The sequence below is a fragment of the Hypanus sabinus genome, chromosome 18 (genome assembly GCF_030144855.1).
Source record: "Hypanus sabinus isolate sHypSab1 chromosome 18, sHypSab1.hap1, whole genome shotgun sequence".
Lineage (NCBI taxonomy): Eukaryota > Metazoa > Chordata > Chondrichthyes > Myliobatiformes > Dasyatidae > Hypanus > Hypanus sabinus.
Window position 1 is genome coordinate 6341950 of NC_082723.1, and position 22332 is coordinate 6364281.

The 22332-nt window shown below is 44.6% G+C and overlaps 1 protein-coding gene across 4 annotated transcripts; it reads left to right on the plus strand.

Moving 5' to 3' along the window:
* The first annotated feature begins 645 nt into the window (after window positions 1-645).
* On the plus strand, window positions 646-21873 carry LOC132407296 (zinc finger protein 850-like). Of its 4 annotated transcripts, none has more exons than XM_059993597.1 (4): window positions 671-692; window positions 2209-2292; window positions 5493-5660; window positions 17246-21873. In XM_059993597.1, exon 4 carries the CDS (start codon window positions 17615-17617, stop codon window positions 19727-19729), a length of 2115 nt encoding a protein of 704 aa, XP_059849580.1. In that variant the 5' UTR covers window positions 671-692; window positions 2209-2292; window positions 5493-5660; window positions 17246-17614; the 3' UTR covers window positions 19730-21873. The 4 variants fall into 4 exon arrangements, with proteins under 4 accessions (XP_059849581.1, XP_059849580.1, XP_059849582.1 ...); XM_059993599.1 differs by lacking the exon at window positions 671-692 and adding an exon at window positions 4613-4639 and having other exon boundaries at window positions 2211-2292; XM_059993598.1 differs by lacking the exon at window positions 2209-2292 and having other exon boundaries at window positions 646-692.
* Window positions 21874-22332: the final 459 nt, after the last annotated feature.

Sequence of the window (22332 nt, forward strand, 5' to 3'; positions counted from 1 at the left end):
AATCCACTGAGTTGCCAGCACCAAATCAGGGCTCTAGGTCTCCGGAAAGAGATGGGGTCTGGAGGTTACAAGGAGGAGGAGGAAGAGGAACCAGACAAGCAGGGTGTGGCTATGAATGACAGATGAGAAACATTTGGAAACTGGTCAATTGAAAAGCAAAATGGTTAATGTCTACAAAACATTGCAGGTAATCAGCAGTTCAGACAGCAAATGTGGAGAGGAATAAATGGACAGCATTTAGGCTGAGCCCCTTCAGCATGCCTGGACTGTGTACTCCTCTGCTTAGTTGCTGCCTGAACTGCAGGGCTCCTTCAGCATTGTGTGTGTGTACGTCGCTGTTTTCCAGCAACTGCAGAATCTCTTGTTTTTCATATCTGCATTTGTAAGAGGATTGTACTTCGGCAATAAATAAGAGAAATGCCTGTTGATATTGAGTGTATCTTTTATGGGAGCCGCTTTCTGGGTTAAAACAAAAACTGCTGATTTTTCTACACACAAAACAATCTGAGATCTGGGCATGAAATCGGTGCTTGCAGAATCTTTTAATGGCACCGTGATTACCCATAAAGCCCTGCGTTTAAAATTTCGCTGTCGCTTGAAGCACCGATCAAATGCGCAGGCGTCAAGCTTGCCGCTGTCTTGGATAACTCCGCATGCGCGCAGTACACAAAATGTCGGGAGGACTGGTGGAGGTAAGAGCGGGTGCTGGGTGGGCTTTAATTGAGTGACAATTGTTGTGAACACTGAACACCGTGACTCACAAACTCGGCACAGGACAGGTCTTTTTCCTCTCTCTCAGCCCCACGATCCGTACAAGGGCCCCGGGGAGCTTCCGGCTAATTAGGGAATGAGAGCAAATAGATCTCACAGACAGATCTGAGCTCCAGAAAACTAAATGCAGGGATCAGGAACTATTGGAGTATAAAAGTTGCATTATTTGCTGTGTAACCAAAACTATGTAGTCAGCTTTATAACTTGCTATTTGCTGTGCATGTATCCAAAATGAAATCCAAAGAATGCAGAAGACAATGTTGTGTTAATGAGAGGTAGCTAAGAGATGTAGATTAGAAAATCTGAGTTTGCTATTTGCTATGTATGTACCCAATTTAGCAGGAGAATGAAATATTAATAATGTAGAAGACAATGTTGTGTTAATGAGTGGTAGCTAAGAGATGTAGATTAGAAGATGATTAAGTCACGAAATACTAAGAATGTAAACTTGCTATTTGCTAGAGAATGAAATCCTAAGAATGTAGACAATGTTGTGTTAATGAAATGTAGCTAAGAGATGTAGATTAGAATATGATTAAGTCAATGGGTAGAAACAATAGTGGCGAATGTACGTGTGGTTCGCAACTATAGATCAATTGCATATGCTAATACAACTAAACCAGGAGATTGCTATAAAACATGCTATGTCCAAAGATCAGTGGGCAATCAGCGACTAGCTTTGTCTCAGCTTTGATTTGCAAATTAAAGTTTAACCCTTCTTGAAGAATCCTCTGTGTCTCCTAATCATTTGTGGGGCACGAGAAACCATGACAAAATTCGTAGAAAGGGAACACAATCTTTCTATCAGCTGTTGAAACAATCACCATTGTTCTACCTCCAACCGCAGCAAGAGAAAATCTGCAGCTGCCGGCAATCCAAGCAACACACAAAATCCCGGAGGAACTCAGCATTTGTACTCTTTTCTATCGATGCTGCCTGGCCTGCTGAGTTCCTCCAGCATTTTGTGTGCGTTGCTTGTTCTGGCGTTTTCTACTGGTGAGGACATGCTTTGACCCATTCTGTCTGGGTAAATACTGATGTCAAACACCTTTGCCCTGGGCAACAAGTAGCTTTCACATTCGAGTTCACCACTGTCAGCCACCTGGAGGGGGGGTGGGTGTTCAGGGGAAATATTTATGTACAATACAGAAACAGGTGTTACCTGTGTGTATTGTGGCGGCACAAAAGTTGCTGAATAATTTGCAAGTGGGAAGAAGGGGAGTAATATTTGGAAATCTGACTTTTTAGAGCATCATTTCGCAAGAAAATCACATACAGTGACATGCAAAAGTTTGAGAACCTCTGGTCAAAATTTCTATTACTGGGAATAGCTAAGCGAGTAAAAGATGACCTGATTTCCAAAAGGCAGAAAGTTAAAGATGACACATTCTTTAATATTTTAAGCTAGAATACTTTTTTCTTTTCCATCTCTTATAGTTTCAAAATAATAAAAAAGGGAAAAGGGCCCGAAGCAAAGGTTTGGGCACCCTGCATGGTCAGTACTTAGTAACAACCCCTTTGGTAAGTATCACAGCTTGTAAACGCCTTCTGCAGCCAGCTGAGCCTTACAATTCTTCTTTGGGGATTGTTGTCCATTCTTCCGTGCAAAAGGCTTCTAGTTCTGTGAGATTCTTGAGCCGTCTTGCATGCACTGCTCTTTTGAGGTCTATCCACAGATTTTTGATGATGTTTAGGTCAGGGGAATGTGAGGGCCACAGCATTGTGCCTCTTCAGGTAGTCCATTGTGAATTTCGAGGTGTGTTTAGGATCATTATCCTTTTGTTGAAACCATTCTGTTTTCAACTTTAGCTTTTTTTTACAGATGGTGTGATGTTTATTTCCAGAATTTGTGGTATTTAATTGAAATCATTTTTCCCTCTACCAGTGAAATGTTTCCCGTGCCACTGGCTGCAACACAAGCCCAAAGCTTGATCAATCCACCCCCGTGCTTAACAGTTGGAGAGGTGATATTTTTGTGAAATTCTGCACCCTTTTTTCTCCAAGCATACCTTTGCTTCTTGTGGCCAAAAAGTTCTATTTTAACTTCCTCAGTCCACAGGACTTGTTTCCAAAATGTATCAGACTTGTTTAGATGTTCCTTTGCAAACTGCTGATGCTGAATTTTGTGGTGAGGATGCAGGAAAGGTTTTCTTCTGATGACTCTTCATGAAGGTCATATTTGCTGCACAGTAGAACAGTGCACCATCACTTCGGAGTCCACTAAATCTTCCTGTAGGTCTTTTGCAGTCAAACAGGGGTTTTGATTTGCCTTTCTAGCAATCCTATGAGCAGTTCTCTGGGAAAAGTTTCTCGGTCTTCCAGACCTCAACTTCATCTCCACCCTTCTTGTTAACTGCCATTTCTTAATTACATTACGAACTGAGGAAACGGCTACCTGAAAATGCTTTGCTATCTTCTTACAGCCTTCTCCTGCTTTGTGGCCATCATTTATTTTAATTTTCAGAGTGCTGGGCAGCTGCTTAGAGGGGCCCATGGCTGATGATTGTTGTGACAAGGTTTGAGGAGTCAGGGTATTTATAAACTTTTGAAATTTTTATCACCTGGCTTTTTCTAACGAAGATTATTAATAAGCCTAACAAGCCTAATAAGCCAATTAAGGTCTGAGAGCTTGGTAAAAGTTATCTGAGAGCTCAAAACTCTTGGGGTGCCCAAACTTTTGCGTGGTGTTCCTTTATTTTTTGTCACTCTAAAATTGTACAAAACAAAAATAATACACTAATCTTGCTTAAACTGTTGAAAAGAATGTTTCATCTTTAAATTTATGACTTTTGGAGATCAGTTCATCTTCCACTCACTTAACTATTGACAGGAACAGAAATTTTGACCAGGGGTGCCCAACCATTGCCTGTGTGACTCATTGAGGTTGGGTCCTGGGATATCACAGATCTTGATCCATGTAAAATGGACCTGGGGATCGAGATACTTGGGCTTGTGAGGTGTTGAGCGAGTATTTCTGGTCTGGTATCAGATGTTTGTTTCTGGAGTTCCTTTGGAAGGAATGACTGCTAATCTGAGGAGAGGATGAGTTCTGATTCCATGCTCACAGGGACAGGCTGTGAGTAAATGGGTTGTACCGTGTTTTCATCAGTAAAAAAAGTCAACCCCCTACCAACTACCAAAGAAAAAAGCTAATGGATGACAATGGATAATTAGAAAAAAAAACATTCACTTAAGAAGAGAAGATAAAAATAAACATAAAAGTCTGTGCACTGTTAAACCTTATAAATTGGAAAAGTAATTTAGGAAAGGTCCTCAAATATCATAAAAAGATTGTTTTGAATTTAAGACTGAGCAGCAGATCTTTTCTAAATTTAAATACAACATAATATCACGTAGCCATTGAAGATGTGTAGGAGGGGTAGACTCCTTCCATTTAAGCAAGATTGCTCTTTTTGCTAAAAGAGGGGTAAAAACTAAAACCTGTAGGTTAGGAGTATTTAAAGTTACATCTTCATTTGCAATAATACCAAACAAGGCAGTAAGGGGATTTGGGTCAAATTGGACTCTAAAAAGTTGAGAGAAGGTATGAAATACTTCCCGCCAAAACTTTTCAATTGTAGAGCAAAACCAAAACATATGAATTAAAGAGGCATCAGCAGAGTTGTCTTTATTACAAAGTGGAGAAACATTTGGGTAAAAACTGGAGAGCTTCTGTTTAGAAATGTAAGCTCTGTGATCCACTTTAAATTGTAGAAGAGAATGACGAGCACAGAAAGATGATTTATTAACCTGTTTAAGAATTTTATTCCATCTATCATCAGAAGTCATTCTGACAAAAAGTTATTAACCTGAATTGTATCGTTTGTTCCTCTCCCCACAGCTGTTCCTTAGCTGCTGAGTGTTTCCGGTAATTCCAGTTTCTTTTTATTACATTCACCCTGGAATGGTTTATATTTCCTGAAATGGACCTGATTTAACCTGGAAATGGAAATGGCTCATTCTGTGATAGTAGAGCAGTAAAGAAAGCACAACTTTTCTCTGTAAATTATCCTGGTACCAGTTTGTGTTCAGTACAGTTGTTGCTAGCAAGATTTACAAGAATAATCTCAGGAATGATCGGCTTTATGTATGAGGAGCATTTGATGGTTCTGGACCTGTGCTCAATGGAGTTCAGAGGGACGGTGGGGGTGGCGGAGGGTTGTATGGTTAAGTAAACCTACCGAATACTGAAAAGCCTGGATACAGTGGACATGGAGAGGATGTTTCCATTAGACGGAGAGTCTGTGATCTGACAGCACAGTCTCAGAATAAAGATGCTTTCCTTTAAAACTGAGATGAGAAATACATTTGGCTAAAAGATGTCTGATCTGTGGAATTTGCTGTCATAGAGGTTGGTTGAGGCTGCCATTTGGGTATATTTATGACAGAGATTAATAAACTCATGATTGCTAAGTAGCTTTGGGATTACAGGAGGAAGGCAGGAATATGGTGTTGGAATTAAAATCAGCCAAGCAGACCAGATGGATTGAATCACCTAATTCTGTTCCTATGTCTTATGTCTTACCATGACTGAATGATGGCTCCTTCTCATCCCATATCATTTTGTGATGTGTGAGGGACAATAAAAGATTGTTCACTGAGATCATTATATTTGCCTTCAACACTTAAGTTTCACTGAGTTTTGTTCTTGGTAACATTTAGCAGAAATGCTTGGTTCTCCTTTTTATTGTTAATGTGCTTCATTATCTTTCATGTTAAAGTTAGACCTGGGGTGAGAGATTTATTGGAATGAAATCCCCAACTGGAAGGAAACCACGACTGCAGACGAGGGAACAGCAACAAGTGAACCAGCCCGAGGACTGAGAGCATCAACTGGAGAGAACCCATCTGACTCGGAGATTCCAGTGATTCAGTCAGGAGAAAGTTTGGTGAGTCTCATTTACTCAAACACTGGTCCTTTAGACATTACATACCTGTACAAAGGAAGGTAGAAAATAGTTGGAGTGAGACTGAATGTGCCCAGAAGAACCAGTTATGCCTCTGTTAGATCCAGTTGCGATCACTCCAGGTCTGGTAATGTGCTTCCAGCAGCCCAGCCCTTTAAAACCACTCCCACTCTGTGAAAATCGAATCCGGATAAAGTCACTCAGAGACCGTATATGTACAAACTCTTTACTCCAAGCACCCAGGCCTTACTCAGCTAGTCGCTCAAACAGGAACAGTCTGTGAGTGTTACCACCCAATCCACTAACTGACTACAATCCACTAACTGACTAACGATTCCACTTACACCATAGATATATCTGTTCAGATACCCCCACACAAGACAGGCTGGAGCCAAAGTTACTTACTACATGACAGCGCCTAAAGACAAATTACAAAATAGTCATAATGGCTTCCACACACAGAACAGACTGAAGCTGTCCTATCTCTACCCACGAGTGCACAAGGAGATAAACATCCAGAAACCCGAGCTAGCTTCCCTCAAGAAGAGATGTGGCTCAGATGGCCTTGCACATCTGTTGATCATCAGCAGTTTCTTTCAGAAAAACAGGCTGCTCTTGTTTAACAAAGTGTTCACCCTTTTTCATACTTTACCATTCCCTCCTTTTGATCATGGATAACATTACAGCATATCTGTGGGTAAAAACAGCATACAACAGTAATTATAACAATGATATGTCCAACTGTTAGGCCATAATGTAATACCATGCCTCACATATTACCGAGCAGGCCTTCAAAGACCATTTCTTCCCTTCAGTGAACCAATGTAAATCCTGCCCTACTCTCTTGATGCTGTCAATCTCCCTGGCAGTGTGCTAGGAGAGGGATGTAATGTTAGACTCATCAGGGATATAGGTGCAGCATTCTGTGTTAATAATAACACAGGTTCCACCTTTCTCACCGAGGATAAAATCTAAAGCCATACGATTCTGTAGGACTGTTTGCTGGATTGCAATCATTTCAGTGGATATTTCTGTTACTAGGCCTGTGTTTCTGTCGGGGCCTTTGCAGTATTGTAGCCAGCTCCTCAAGTGCTACAGCCAAATTGATTATCTCTGGTGAATTCCTGGCTACTCCATAGGAGAGAAAAGTGATCATCCAAAATCACTCGGTCTCAGTTATTCCTCTCTGCTGCCGGACAGCTGCAAGTCTGGCCAGGATGCATATTTCCCAGTCTAGGAATTTCTGTTTGGTGGGGGCCTGAGATACCGTACCTCAAAACGCTGACAGCCACAGTCATCTCTGACTGGACCCCAGTTCCTCATCTCTCTTCGCCGGGTGTTATTTGAGAAAGCCCAGGCTGAGAGTTCCTCACTCTGGTTGAGCTGGATTACTGACATTGGAATCATAGTTTTACCATGCTGCGGAATTTCAGCACAAACCCAGCAGGCCCCTAGTTCTACCTGTTTGGCATCGGTCTGACAGAGAGACAGAAAGGTGTTAATGTGGGGGCCCCCGGATGCTGGGTTGAGCCCTGTCAAAGATATAAACCCGAACATCACTATCAACCAACATATTTTCCTTTAGTTCGAGACAGTTCTTCTACTCATACAGACAGACAGACAGACGTACTTTATTGATCCGGAGGGAAATTGGGTAACATGTTCAGCACGTTCGGCGCCTGATCGATGTATCCACCGAGATCGCCCCTTCAGTTTCACTGCCGTGGGAGTGGTCAGTAACTCCTGATATGGTCCTCTCCACCAAGGTCCACCTTTCCCTCAATCTCAGTTCTTGATCAAGACAAAATTCCCAGGTTCTTTGGTGGGTTAGTCACTCCTCTCTGTGGAGTAGTACTCTTCCTTGTAAGCCTGTCGAACCTGTGAATGTAATACTTGGAAAATGTTGGTCTGTTCCGTGAGGGTATGCATATCCAATTTACCTGGTAGACTTTCTGGGAACAATGGTACACAAGGTCTTGGTCCACAGGGTGTCCTCATGGGCCAGCCATGAATGATTTCAGCTGGTGACAACACTGATTTCCCCTGTGGGGTAACCCTCGTGTGGAATAGGGCTAATGGTAGGACCTTCATCCAAGTGAGTCCAGTCTCGGCTGTTAGTTTTGCTAATTTACTCTTCTGCGTGCCATTGACTCTTTCCACTAAGCCAGCGGCCTGTGGGTGGTGTACACAGTGGAAATGTTGCCTGATAGCTAGTTTGTTACATACCTCTTTGTTTACTGTCACCACAACATGTGGGCCATTGTCAGAGCTCAGCATCTACAGCAGGCTTTACCTTGGAATTATTTCCCATAATAATAACTTCATAACAGTCATAGCATTCTCATTGGTAGTTGGAATAGCTTCAATCTATCTACTAAACACATGTATAATATCTAAGCAGTATCTATAGCAATGTACTGTATGCAATTCAATAAAATCAAATTGTAGACACGAGAAAGGTCCACCTGTCAAGGGAGTCGTACCCAGGGGGCAGGTTACCAACCATTCCCTCCTTTCCCAGGTGTGTACAATTATGTATATAATCGACCTGTATTGGTAAAAACAGTGTAGGAACACAAACCTGTCCCACTGGGGTGATCCAGAAACCTAGATCGGGGACTTTCTGGCACTGCATCTGGGACCACAGCTTGCACTCCTCCTCAGAGTCGTCCCCCTGAAAAGTACGTACCTCCCACTTGTCTGGGAATGTCACGGAATGTTGCTTGACGGAAACCCGAGGGGACTACAACTACCGAGGACTGTGCTGCACTATTTGCTGTCTTATCTGCTAAAGCACTGCCTTCAGTGACCCGGTCGGACATGTGCGTGTGGGCCGCACATTTAGTAATAACCAAAACTTGATATAGCTGTAGAGCAGTGAGTAAATTGTTTACAAAGGTAGCATTACTAATGGGGTGGCCAGAGGAAGTCAGAAATCCCCACGTTCTCAGAGAGCCCCGTAGTCATGTACAACTCCAAATGCATAACGGGAGTCTGTGTAAACGTTCGTACTTTAGTCTGTTGCTGGGATACAGGCACGAGTCAAAGCAAAAAGCTCAGCCTTCTGGACGGAGACACCTGCTTCAAAAGAGGCCTGCTCAATTACTTCACTGTCCGTCACTATCACATAGCCAGAATATTGTTTTCCTGCTGGATCCACAAAAGGAGTTGCGTTGGGCTTGAGGGGGTATTGCGGAATGGTTGGGAGAGTCTGTCCTACTTCCGCAGTGATCTGGACGGGGGCAGTTGGTGTGGCCGATCTCGTGGCCTGAAATTGCCCAGAGATGGGGTACAACATCTTGGTCAATATTAAAAGGGTGTCTTACCAGATGTGCCATCTTCACCTCAAAGTCCTTCCAGTATTGGAGTTGTCCCGCGACCAAGTTTTGCCAGTCTCCCTCGTTACTGGAGGCTTGTTTCATCAGGGTTAGGCAAAGAACCCTAGGGTCTTTGGTTTGAACCCAGGGCAAACCCTGACAGTAGTAAGAGGAACGACCAGTCCTGTCTGTCACCAAAGGGAATCAGGTCCTTCGGCCAGAAATGCACTGCCCTCTTTTCCTTTAACCTCTCCAATCACCGTGACTGGGAACTTCTGTCCCTCGAGGGGGACATAATACTGGCTTTCCTCAGTTGAGCACCCCGGAGGGTCATAGCACAGAGTCACATGAGGGTCGGCCGCTGGCAGAAGGGGTTCAAACACAGTGGAGTCCAGATTAAGTGCCCACCACTGGGGGGGGGGGGGGGGGGGTCAGTAGCTGGGGAAGCTTTTGGTTGTTCACTAGTTCCAGGGTGACACCCTTGTCCACACAGAGAATCTCGACTTCCAACGGACAGAGCAGGTCTCTCCCTGCTAGATTACACCCCAGACTGGTGGTGACTGTAAATGAAACCTCACACTGGTTCCCCTGGAATTCCACCTGCAGTGGCTGGGTACGTGAATACGTACATTCAAACCCAAACAGAGTGATTGTCTGACAGCTGTTTTCCCTGTTCCGATACTATTTCCTGATCGAGAGTGGTTGTGGTTGCCCCTATATCAATCTGAAATGGAAGCGGAATTCCAGCAACCTGCAATATTACATTGGGCTCTTCCTGAGGGGTGGTACTCACGGTAGGAAGCATCCTTGTTTTTCAATTTCTAAGCAGGTTGCTGTCCCCACCTGTCCCTTGGTAGGTTTTTGTTCTCATTCAGATCCGCAGATGTAGCCCGCTCGCGTCCTTCTTTGCCAGTGAACATATTCACCTTTAATGTTAGTTCCCTTTGGGTTTGATCGGGATTTGAAAGTCGGGTCCCAATAATATGTCAAAGCTTGTCGCATTTGATTTTGGTCATTGTCAGGCCAATCCATATTATTTGTTTGAATCACGTTGGATAACTTAGTTGGGAAGTATTGGAGCGGTAAGGCTTTAAACTGGGGGTGGGTGGGGGTGGATTCCCAGTGCCGTAGCAGGCCACAAACTGCTCCCAATAGTCTGGTCCCGATTCCCCAGGCTTAGGTTTGCATTCAAGAACTTCAGTGATGTTTACAGGTTGCTGGAGAGCCCTTTCCAAGGCTTGAATAATCTGGTCTGTCTGTTCATTCTCATTATGGATTCCCGCTGTAACTCCTGATAGGTTTAGTATATGAATCCTGCCTTCCATTTCCACCCTTCATCAGCTGAGAGAATCATGCAGCAGAGACCGAATAAATCTTGCAGGGTCACATTAAACATTTGTATAGTCCTGTGGACATACTGACCAAACTGTGCTGGCTTTCCTTTTCTATCAGAGACCTGATTTATGATCATTATCATTTCTTGAGGCTTCCAGGGTGCATACACAGGAATCACTGAGGACTGTCCCTCCTCCTGCTCGTGGATTGGGCAGCATTCGGGTGGGCAATTGCCTTTAGAAACATAGAACACTCCAGTACAGAAACAGGCCTTTTGGCCCTTCTTGGCTGTGACAAACCATTTTTCTGCCTAGTCCCACTGATCTGCACCTGGGCCATATCCCTCCAAACTCCTCTCATCCATATACCTGTCCAAGTTTTTCTTAAATGTCAAAAGTGAGTCCACATTCACCACTTCATCTGGCAGCTCATTCCACACTCCCACCACTATCTGAGTGAAGAAGGCCCCCCCCCATGTTCCCTTTAAACTTTTCCCCTTTCATCCTTAACCCATGACCTCTAGTTTTTCTTTTGTCCTCTGGCCTCAGTGTAAAAAGCCTGACAGCATTCACTCTGTCTATACCTATCATAATTTTATACACCCCTATCAAATCTCCCCTCATTCTTCTATGCTCCAGGGAATAAAGTCCTAATCTATTCAACCTTTCTCTGTAACTCAGTTTCTCAAGTCCTGGCAACATCCTTATAAACCTTCTCTGCACTCTTTGAAAGTTATTAATATCCTTTCTGTAATTAGGTGACCAAAACTGCACACAGTACTCCAAATTCGATCTCACCAATGTCTTGTACAACCTCACCATTACATTCCAACTCTGATACTCAATACTTTGATTTATAAATGCCAATGTACCAAAAGCTCTCTTTACAACCCTATCTACTTATGATGCCACTTTTAGGGAATTATGTATCTGTACTCCCAGATCCCTCTGTTCTACTGCACTCCTCAGTGTCCTACCATTTACCTTGTATGCTCTACCTTGGTTTGACCTTCTGAAGTGCAATACCTCACACTTGTCCGCATTACACTCCATCTGCCATTTTTCAGCCCGTTCCTCCAACTGGTTCAAATCCCTCTGCAAGCTTTGAAAACCTTCTTCATTGTCCATTACACCTCCAATCTTTGTATCATCAGCAAATTTGCTGATCCAATTTGCCACATTATCATCCAGTTCGTTGATATAGATGACAAATAACAATGGACTCAGCACTGATCCCTCTGGCACACCACTAGTCACTGGCCTCCACTCAGAGTAGCAATCCTCCACTACCACTCTCTGGCTGCTTCCATTGAGCCAGTGTCTTTGTGGAGCCATTAACTCTGGGGTTCTGTTGGATCCTTCCCTTCCTGTCTTGGTATTCTCTTAATGAATCTCAGGGTTTAGGGACCTCCCCTTCCCTGCCGCCACTGTTTTACCTGAGCGGGCACTGTATCTGAGTACTGGGAGGATTGGGGTTTGGGAGCACTGGGTGCACCTGGCTCCTGGTAAGTTGGGTGGTGGGTGCTACGGTGGGTGCCCAGTCCTCATCATGGTCACTGTCCTCAAACAGGGTCAGTATGCCAGACATGGATTCAGGATCCCTTGTTTGCCTATTAGTTCGAACTTCAGACTGATGTTCCTGCCCTGCTCTCCTATCTAAGCCAGTCTTGGTTTGCTTACGTTGTTTTCCCTGCTCTTGCTTGCTGCGTCCATCCACCCATTCACACTCCACTTTTAGCAGCTCCTGTTATAAAGCCCCGTAACTGGGTCACTTACCAGAAAAGATAGAGAGGTCCGTTGAAGTCTGATGGTACTATTTTTAAAAGTATTTATAGATGAAGGGGCACAAAAATAAGATTAATGCAAACATACAGATAATATACGTCGTCAATACTAAATCTAAAGTGCAGGTATAATAATAACCAATAAAAATTAGCTCTATCGTTGTCTAGGGGATAATGTATTGTCCGATGGAAATATAAAAGTCACTGTTAGTTTGTTCAAGCTGCAGCGTTTTGGGTTTAAGAGAGAGACGGGTTAAACTTGCCCAGGTCTTTTATGATGCCAATCCTTTGAGTCGGGGGAGTGGGTTTCCCCGTGGTTAGCTAAAAGCTGTTTTCCGTGGTACCAGCCACCAGTCCCAGGCAACGGAACTGAACGCAGGTGGCCTCCTTCAAATGGCTTCCCGCTATTACGGGAGCGATAGTGCATCTGAGGGGCTGTTCCCACAGACCCTCTTTTATCCTGACGCGCAGGGTCGGAGATGTCAATCAGCTTGGGGTTGATGCAATCCCTCCCTCAACCAGCCCACTTTGACTGAGGGCGTTCACGTAGCATAGTCTCCAGTCCACAAATTTGCCTTCCGGAGACAATGGCCATGTCCCGTAGCTTTACATCGCCAGGGGAACGAGACATTCTGCACGTCTCTCTCTCATATCCTGGGCCCCTTGACCCAACCCAACAGTGATCTTGCGATAGGCTGCAGGCATATCACTCCCAACCTTTGTGTTCTTCCTGCAGTACATACCTCTCTCCCTTTGTCACATGCATTGTTCCTCCAGCTTGCTAATAGTATACTGTTCCATTTTGCATCTGCCTTTCCTTCCATTCCCTTTTCAACAATTTCCACTTCTTTCCACAGTTTTTTTTCCATATCAAATTTACTGCTTGTTCTCATGAGGTAATATCCCTGATTCCTGCCCAGTGGCCACATTTTGTTCCCCAATTTCTTATTCAGCGCTGCACTCAACATGCGCAAATCTTTTTCCTTGTCTGGAAAACTCTTGCACGTTGTGTAGGGCTGCTCCTGTCCCACTCATATCAATCGACAGCAATTGGCCCATGTGCACCAAATAGTATACCCAGCACAAAGCCTCCCGCTCAATTAACAATCAGATATATTTACCCGGCTGGCACCTCCTGCCTCCTGTCCACTTAGTGAAATTTACCTGGAACCGCCTTCTGCCCACATAGTAAAATTTTACCTACCAAGAGATTCTCCCAACAGTTTCTTTCCCGATCCCATCAAGGTATGCGATCAGCCTTGGACGAGGGACCATACCTCGAAAGGAACTAACGGAGAGTGACAAAATGTAAAATACCTATTGGGTGCCCCGTCAGTCTCCGCAGTCCCCAGAGTGGTCCAGCCGCTTACTCAGCCCATCTGCTTGGCACTCCCTATATTGGGATCCTGTTTGTGACGCCAAATGTTAAAGTTGAATCTGACTAAAACGTGGGAGACCAGGTTCTTGTCGTCACCACGGTTTATTGCGCATTCTCCTGCAGGAGTCTGAGACGCATTTGTCAAAGGGAAGGCACATAAGCACTGCCATCATCTGACAAGTGGACTGACTTAGTCAGGTTACAGCCGTGTATTTATACATGAACCCAGACATTTATACAAAGTAAGCCCCAGACATTACTATTGCAAGATGTTATTTGAGCTGGTATGCCCACCAAGTCTGTTGGTGCAAAACTAAATTACGTAGATAAGAGAGTTCGCTAAAAGAAGGTTTTAATTACAGATGGATGTACTGTCCAGTCCTTATCAGTTATTCCCTTTGCAAGGCCCTGACTTAATGACAGACAGATGTTCATTCCGGTCCTTATCAGCGAGTCCTCCTCCCTTCACTCAAACGAGGGTACAATGTATAATGTTATCAGCTCTCAGTGTGTCTCTCTGCAAGCCACAGATAACTGGTAATGAGCCTGTCTCAGCTAACTGCTGAATACAGAGTTTACTTCAGTTCAAAAATTCCTATTCAGTCCCAAATATTCTTTTAGCCAGAGATTACATAGGTTCAAAATGTTTTTTTTTTATATATCCTTATTTCCTCAGGAGGGTTCACGGGAAATATTTATGTCCATTATAGAAACTGGTGTTCCCTGTGTGTATTGTGGTGATGCAAAAGTTGCTGGAGAATTTACAAGTGGGAAGAAGTGGAGTGATATGTGGAAATCTGACTTTTTAAAGCGTAATTTAGCAAACAAACCACTTATGGACAATATGCAGAGCTTTAGTGAGAAAATCCTTCATTATCCGTTACAGGCCTGCTATCTAGTTTGTGTGAAAGAGCAGATGAACTTGATCAGACCCAGAGGAGATCAAAGTTGTTATCGACAGTGATTTGCTAGCTGTTAAAATGAATACCTCTATATAAAATACACTCTGCACATGTTGTCACTTGGAAAAAAATGTACAGTACATGATTTATGTGCCCACTGGTCATTACAAAATAGAGGGGACATTGGTGGGAAGGTGGGGAGACCTCCAGTGTCCCTGGTGCCCTCACCTACAAGATGTGCATCCAGCTGCAGTTTCTAACCCTGCAGTTTAAGGAGTTGGAACTTGAAATGGATGAATTCTGGATCAGCTCGGAGTCCTTCATATGCATGAGGAGTAGAAATCTTTATGTTATGTCTCCGTTTAAATGTGCAATGTGTAAGTTATAGTAATTTCTAATAAATAGTTTGTAAATAAGACAGTCAATAAAGCAAAAATGCAATTCTATCACCATTAATTAATCAGTCTGATGGCCTGGAAGAAGATGCCATCCCGAAGCCTATTAATCCTTTTGCTGTGGTACTGTTTCCTGGATGGTAGCAGCTGGAACAGTTTGTGGTTGTGGTGAATGGGGTCCCCAATATCCTTTGGGCCCCTTTTTAAACACCTGTCTCTGTAAATGCCCTGAATCATAGGAAGTTCACATCTACTGATGCGCGGGACTGGCTGCTCCACTCTCTGCAGAGTTCTGAGATTGAGGGAAGTAGAGTTCACATCCCAGGCAGTGATGCAGCCAGTCAGGATGCTCTCAGTTGTCTCCCTCTAGAATGCTCTTAGGATTTGGGGCCCAAAACAAACTTCTTCAACCATCTGCGGTTTAAAAGGGGCTTCTGTGCTCTTTTCACAATACAGCCAGTGTGTACAGACCATGTGAGAACCTTGTTGATGTTTGTGCTGAGGATCTTAAAGCTGTTCACCCTCTCAACCCCAGATCCATTGATGTCAATAGAGGCTAGCCTTTCTCCATTCCTCCTGTTATCCACAATCAGCTCCTTTGTTTTTGTGACAATCAGGGAAAGGTTGTTTTCTTGACACCAGTCAGATGTTGTTCAGACCTCAGATAAGAGTCAGCAATCAAATGGTCAAGCATGGTATGAATATGCTGAGCTGCATTTATCACAATGAAAGAAGCATTGTAGGAAAGCCAGATGAGCTGAGGACAGGGAATTATGATATTCTAGCCATTATTCGGACTTGGTTGCACCCAACAGTCTGAGGGATTCAGAGGAACAAATTTCCAGAGAGATTGCAGACCATGACAAGAAAAAAAGGTTGATTCAGTAAGTGCTTTTAACTTTCCAGATATTGTCTGTGACTCTCATACTATAAAAGGACTAGATGGGGTAGAGTTTGTCAAATGTGCCCTTAATCAGTACGTAGTATTCCTGACGTAGAAGTGTGCAATCAGCTGTTGGGAAATAATCCAGGGCTGTTGATAGTAATTAGGGATCATAATGCCATGAGATTCAAAGTAAATATGCGAAAAGACAGATCTGGATCACGGGTTGAGATTCTAAATTGGAGAAAGGTCAATTTTGATGTTATCAGAAAGAATCTGGCAAGTGTGATTTGGGACAGGCTGTTGTCTGGCAAAGCAGTACTTGATAAGTGGGAAGCCTTCAGAAGTGAAATTTTGAGGGTGTACAATATCATGATTCCACTCTCTGAGCTCATCTGACTTTTTTTACTTGTCTTCTGCTGGTTTCCAAAAGCTTCCCAATAGTTTTTGCTCTTTTGTTTGCCCTCTCTTTGGCTTTTATGTTGGCTTTGGCTTCTCATTTCAGCCACAGTTGTGTCCTCCTGCATTTCCAATGCTTTCACTTCTTTGGGATGTATCAATCACTCATCTCCTGAATTGCTCGCAGAAACTCCAGCCTTTGCTGCTCCGTTATCACTCCTACCTTTTCCCTTCCAAACAAGTTTGGCCAGCTTCTCTGACAGAGAAACATAGAGAAGCTCAGTAGGGAATCAGGCTATTTGGCCCATCTAGTCAATGCTGAACAAACATTTAAGCTGTCTAATGCAACTACCTGCACCGGTACCATCGCCCTCCATAACCCTGCCATCCAAACTTATTTAAAATGGTGAAACTGAGCTCATATTCATCACTCATGCTGACATCTCATTCCACAGTCTCACAACTATTTCAGTGAAGAGCTTTTCCACACACTCCTGTTAAATTTTCACCTTTGCCACTTACCCATGACCTCTGGTTATCATCCCACCCAACCTCAGTGGAAAATTCTGCTTGCATTTACCCTATCTGTACCTTAATTTTGTATACTTCTAACAAAACCTCAAAGCAATGCATGATTCGGTTGTTTATGTTTAGAGCATATTTTAGGTGAAAAGATGATGAGGGGCATTGATCGTGTGGATACCCAGAGGATTTATCCCCCAGGTCTAAAGTGGCTAACACATGGGGCATAGTTTTCAGGTGCTTGGAAATAAATACCGAGGGGATGTCAGGTGTTAGTTTTTTTACACAGAGAGTGCGGTGCATGGAATGCAGTACTGGCTATTTGCATGAGAGTGTTTCAGTTACTGAGGGGCCAGGCACCCAGGCAGCTCAGTGGGAACAGGGAATAATACCAATGGAGAGAGTCAAACAGAGCAATGTCACAGATTGGAGATGGCAGAAATGCCCCATTCTCATAGAGACAGGAGGAGCATCAGAGAGTTTGATGGTCATTCCAGATACTAGCGTTGTGCCCAGTTAGAAGATGAGTTCTCTCTCCAACTTGGGTTGATCTTCACTGTAACAGTGTGAAGCAATATCACACCTTGACAAGTCAAGTGATATCTGAAATGTTGTCCTACATCCATTGATGGATTTTATAAATCTTTTTACAGGTTAAAAAGATTTGTCTACGGGAATCGCAAACAGATCACATCAGCTTTGCTGTCTCTGACCAGATATTTACGAAGTGGAGCGAGGGATTCATTTCATCTTCCTTCCTGTTCAGACTGTGGGGAGGGATTCACTCGATCATCTGATTGACTGGCACGCCCGTCATTTTACATGGGGGAACCCTTCACCTGGTCATCTCAACTAAAGGTACATCAGCAAGTTCATACAGGAAAAGGCCATTCACCTGTTCTGTGTGTGAGAAGGGGTGCAGTCGGTCTTCCCACCTGTGGACACACCAGTCAGTTCACACCGGGCAGAGGCTGGTCATCTGCTGAATTTGTGGGGAAAAATCCACTCAGCCATCTGACATAATGGCTCATCTGCGAGTTCACACGGGGGAGAGGCCGTTCACCTGCTCAGACTGTGGGAAGGGATTCACTCGGTCATCCCAACTGAAGGTACATCAGAGAGTTCACACTGGGGAGAGGCCGTTCACCTGCTCAGACTGTGGGACGGGATTCACTCAGTCATCCCATCTGAAGGTACACCAGCGAGTTCACAGTGGGGAGAGGCCATTCACCTGCTCAGACTGTGGGAAGGGATTCACTTGCTCGTCCCAACTGAAGGTACATCAGCGAGTTCACACTGGTGAGCGGCCGTTCACCTGCTCAGACTGTGGGAAGAGATTCACTAGCTCATCTAAACTGAAAATACATCAGCGAGTTCACACTGGAGAGAGGCCGTTCACCTGCTCAGACTGTGGGAGGGGATTCACTTGCTCATCTGACCTAATGGCACACCAGCGAGTTCACACTGGGGAGAGGCCGTTCACCTGCTCGGACTGTGGGAAGGGATTCACTTGCTCATCCCAACTGGTGGTACATCAGCGAGTTCACACTGGGGAGAAGCCTTTCACCTGCTCAGACTGTGGGAAGGGATTCACTCGGTCGTCTCAACTGAGGGTACATCAGCGAGTTCATACCGGCGAGAGGCCTTTCACCTGCTCAGACTGTGGGAAGGGATTCCCTGGCTCATTGCAACTGATGGTGCATCAGCGAGTTCACACTGGGGAGAGGCCTTTCATCTGCTCAGACTGTGGGAGGGGATTCACTTCCTCATCTAACCTGAAGGTACATCAGCGAGTTCACACTGGAGAGAGGCCATTCACCTGCTCAGACTGTGGAAAGGGATTCGCTCGGTCATCTGACCTAATGGTACACCAGCTAGTTCACACTGGGGACAGGCCATTTTCCTGCTCAGTCTGTGGGAAGAGATTCACTCGGTCATCTCAACTGAAGGTACATCAGAGAGTTCACACTGGAGAGAGGCCGTTCTCCTGCTCATACTGTGGGAAGAGATTCACTCAGTCATCCTCCCTAATGAAACACCAGCGAGTTCACACCGGGGAGCGGCCGTTCACCTGCTCAGACTGTGGGAAGGGATTCATTTGCTCATCTAACCTGAAGACACATCAGCAAGTTCACAATGGAGAGAGGCCATTCACCTGTTCAGACTGTGGGAAGGGATTCATTCGGTCATCTCAACTGATGGCTCACCAACGAGTTCACACAAGGGAGCAGCCGTTCACCTGCTCGGACTGTGGGAAGGGATTCCCTTGCTCATCCCAACTGAAGGTACATCAGCGAGTTCACACTGGAGAGAGGCCGTTCATCTGCTCGGACTGTGGGAAGGGATTCCCTTGCTCATCCCAACTGAGGGTGCATCAGCGAGTTCACACTGGAGAGAGGCCTTTCACCTGCTCAGACTGTGGGAAGGGATTCACTCAGTCATCTGAACTGAAGGTACACCAGCGAGTTCACACTGGGGAGAGGCCATTCACCTGCTCAGACTGTGGGAAGGGTTTCACTCAGTCATCTGAACTGAAGGTACATCAGCGAGTACACACTGGCGAGAGGCCGTTCATCTGCTCAGACTGTGGGAAGGGATTCACTTCCTCATCCCAACTGAGGGTACATCAGCGAGTTCACACCGGCGAGAGGCCGTTCACCTGCTCAGACTGTGGGAAGAGATTCCCTTGCTCATACCAACTGAGGGTACATCAGCGAGTTCACACTGGCGAGAGGCCATTCACCTGCTCAGACTGTGGGAAGGGATTCACTCGGTCATCTATACTGAAGGTACATCAGCGAGTTCACACTGGGGAGAGGCCGTTCAGCTGCTCAGACTGTGGAAAGGGATTCACTAGCTCATCTCAACTGAATGTACATCAGAGAGTTCACACTGGGGAGAGGCCATTCACCTGCTCAGACTGTGGAAAGGGATTCACTAGCTCATCTCAACTGAAGGTACATCAGCGAGTTCACACCAGGGAGCAGCCGTTCATCTGCTCAGACTGCGGGAAGGGATTCATTTGGTCATCTCAACTACAGAGACACCTGCGAGTTCACTCTGGAGAGAGGTCGATCACCTGCTCAGACTTTGGGAAGAGATTCGCTCAGCCAAATCAACCAAATGTGCATCATTGACTTCAAACTGGAGAGGCCGTTCGCCTGCTGTGTTTGTGGGGAGCGATTCACTTCGTCATCTAGGCTTATGTAACTCTCGCTTCGTCTGGCAGCTTAATGTAGGGGTGATAGCCCCCAGCCCGGCCAAACGTGAGAAATCCTGTTTGGGTGGATGCTGGCTGATGTGTCCCCTGTTACAAATCAGTTCCCCGAAATTACAAACAGTACACAATATGCGATTAAACGACTGAGCTTTCTAATTCTTACTTTGACTATAGGATTAGTAAATTAAACAAAGTAAAGTGGCCCACTCTCTCCATTCGTACCTTCTCATCTCTCCCTAGCAAAATACCACAAATTCTCTCTTCTAGACTCACAAGAAAGAACGTTTCTCTCATTGGATAGCCCCGCACTCCAAAACCCTGTTATCTCTAGTCTTAGCCTAAACATTGCTGCTACAGAGAAACCATTACCTCAGCAGTGAAACCTTGCAGAGAGGCCATTACGTGAGCAGTGAAACCATGCAGCATATAACCATATAACAACCACAGCATGGAAGCAGGCCATCTCGGCCCTCCTAGTCCATGCTGAACTCTTAATCTCACCTAGTCCCACCTACCCGCACTCAGCCCATAACCCTCCACTCCTTTCCTGTCCGTATACCTATCCAATTTTAACTTAAGTGACACAACTGAACTGGCCTCTACTACTTCTACAGGAAGCTCATTCCATAGAGCTATCACTCTCGGAGTAAAGAAATACCCCCTCGTGTTTCCCTTAAACTTTTGCCGCCTAACTCTCAATTCATGTCCTCTCGTTTGAATCTCCCCTACTCTCAATGGAAACAGCCTATTCACATCAACTCTATCTATCCCTCTCAAAATTTTAAATACCTCGAACAAATCCCCCCTCAACCTTCTATGCTCCAATGAATAGAGACCTAACTTGTTCAACCTTTCTCTGTAACTTGACTGCTGAAACCCAGGTAACATCCTAGTAAATCGTCTTTGCACTCTCCCTAATTTATTGATATATTTCCTATAATTCGGTGACCAGAACTGTACACAATATTCCCAATTTGGTCTTACCAATGCCTTGTACAATTTTAACATTACATCCCAACTTCTGTACTCAATGCTCTGATTATAAAGGTCAGCGTTCCAAAAGCCTTCTTCAACACCCTATCTACATGAGACTCCACCTTCAGGGAACTTTGTACTGTTATTCCTAGATCTCTCTGTTCCACTGCATTCCTCAATGCCCTACCATTTACCCTGTATGTTCTATTTGTATTATTCCTGCCAAAATGTAGAACCTCACACTTCTCAGCATTAAACTCCATCTGCCAACGTTCAGCCCATTCTTCTAACTGGCATAAATCTCCCTGTAAGCTTTGAAAACCCACCTCATTATCCACAACACCTCCTACGTTGGTATCATCGGCATACTTACTAATCCAATTTACCACCCCATCATCCAGATCATTTATGTATATTACAAACAACATTGGACCCAAAACAGATCCCTGAGGCACCGCTAGTCACCGGCCTCCATCCCGATAAACAATTATCCACCACTACTCTGGCATCTCCCATCTAGCCACTGTTGAATCCATTTTATTACTCTAGCATTAATACCTAACGACTGAACCTTCTTAACTAACCTTCCATGTGGAACTTTGTCAAAGGCCTTGCTGAAGTCCATATAGACTACATCCACTGCCTTACACTCGTCAACATTCCTCGTAACTTCTTTAAAAAATTCAATAAGGTTTGTCAAACATGACCTTCCACGCACAAATCCATGCTGGCTACTCCTAATCAGATCCTGTCTGTCCAGATAGTTATAAATAGTATCTCTAATATCGTATGTTACACATGTGACACACTACCGGGTTCACACTGGGGAGAAAGTTTCAATGAACTGCACCCCGGATATTTGTCCATCACTGTTGCTGAATGCAATTTCGAGAGTGACTGTCGGTGCTGAACTCTGCTGCTGCTGCTGCTGCTGCTGCTCATCACACCCAGTTCTGCACCCTGGTCACTGGGCATGGGAGGAGTTTCTTCTGCTGCACATTCACCTTTAATGTGCCTGGAGTTTAATATTCTGGATCCGCAACAAATAAATCAGTTTATTTTAAACTCTGTCTCTGGTACTTAAGTGGATTTATAACACACCTAGTGTACAGTAGAGAGTCAACTCCGGCCAGCTGGACCCTGCCAGTGATTCTGTTCCATGACAGTCCTTTTAAAATCCTCCCTGTACGGCCAAAACGGCATGGTTTTCCTCAGGAGAAATCTTCCCAGACAGATCTGTTGAAATTCTTTGGTGAAATAAGAAAGGTGGTGGGTGCTGTTCGTTTGGATTTTCAGATGGTTCTGAACAAGGTGCTGCAGCTGAAGCTGCTGAACAAGACTACAGCTCACGGTATATGATGACTCTGTGCTGTTCCCGCTGGAGTTTAGAATTATGGGCGGGTTTCCTGATTACTGTAAAGCCAAGATAGAGAGGATGTTTCCCATAATGCGTAGCCCAGGACCAGGGGTACACCCTCAGACTATAGGGAAATTAATTCATAAGAAAGATGAGGAGGAAGTCTTATGATATTATGTCTATTCAAC

Coding starts and splice junctions, on each gene's coding strand:
- LOC132407296 (XM_059993598.1), top strand. CDS start 17,615: ATGGCTCATCTGCGAGTTCACACGGGGGAGAGGCCGTTCACCTGCTCA.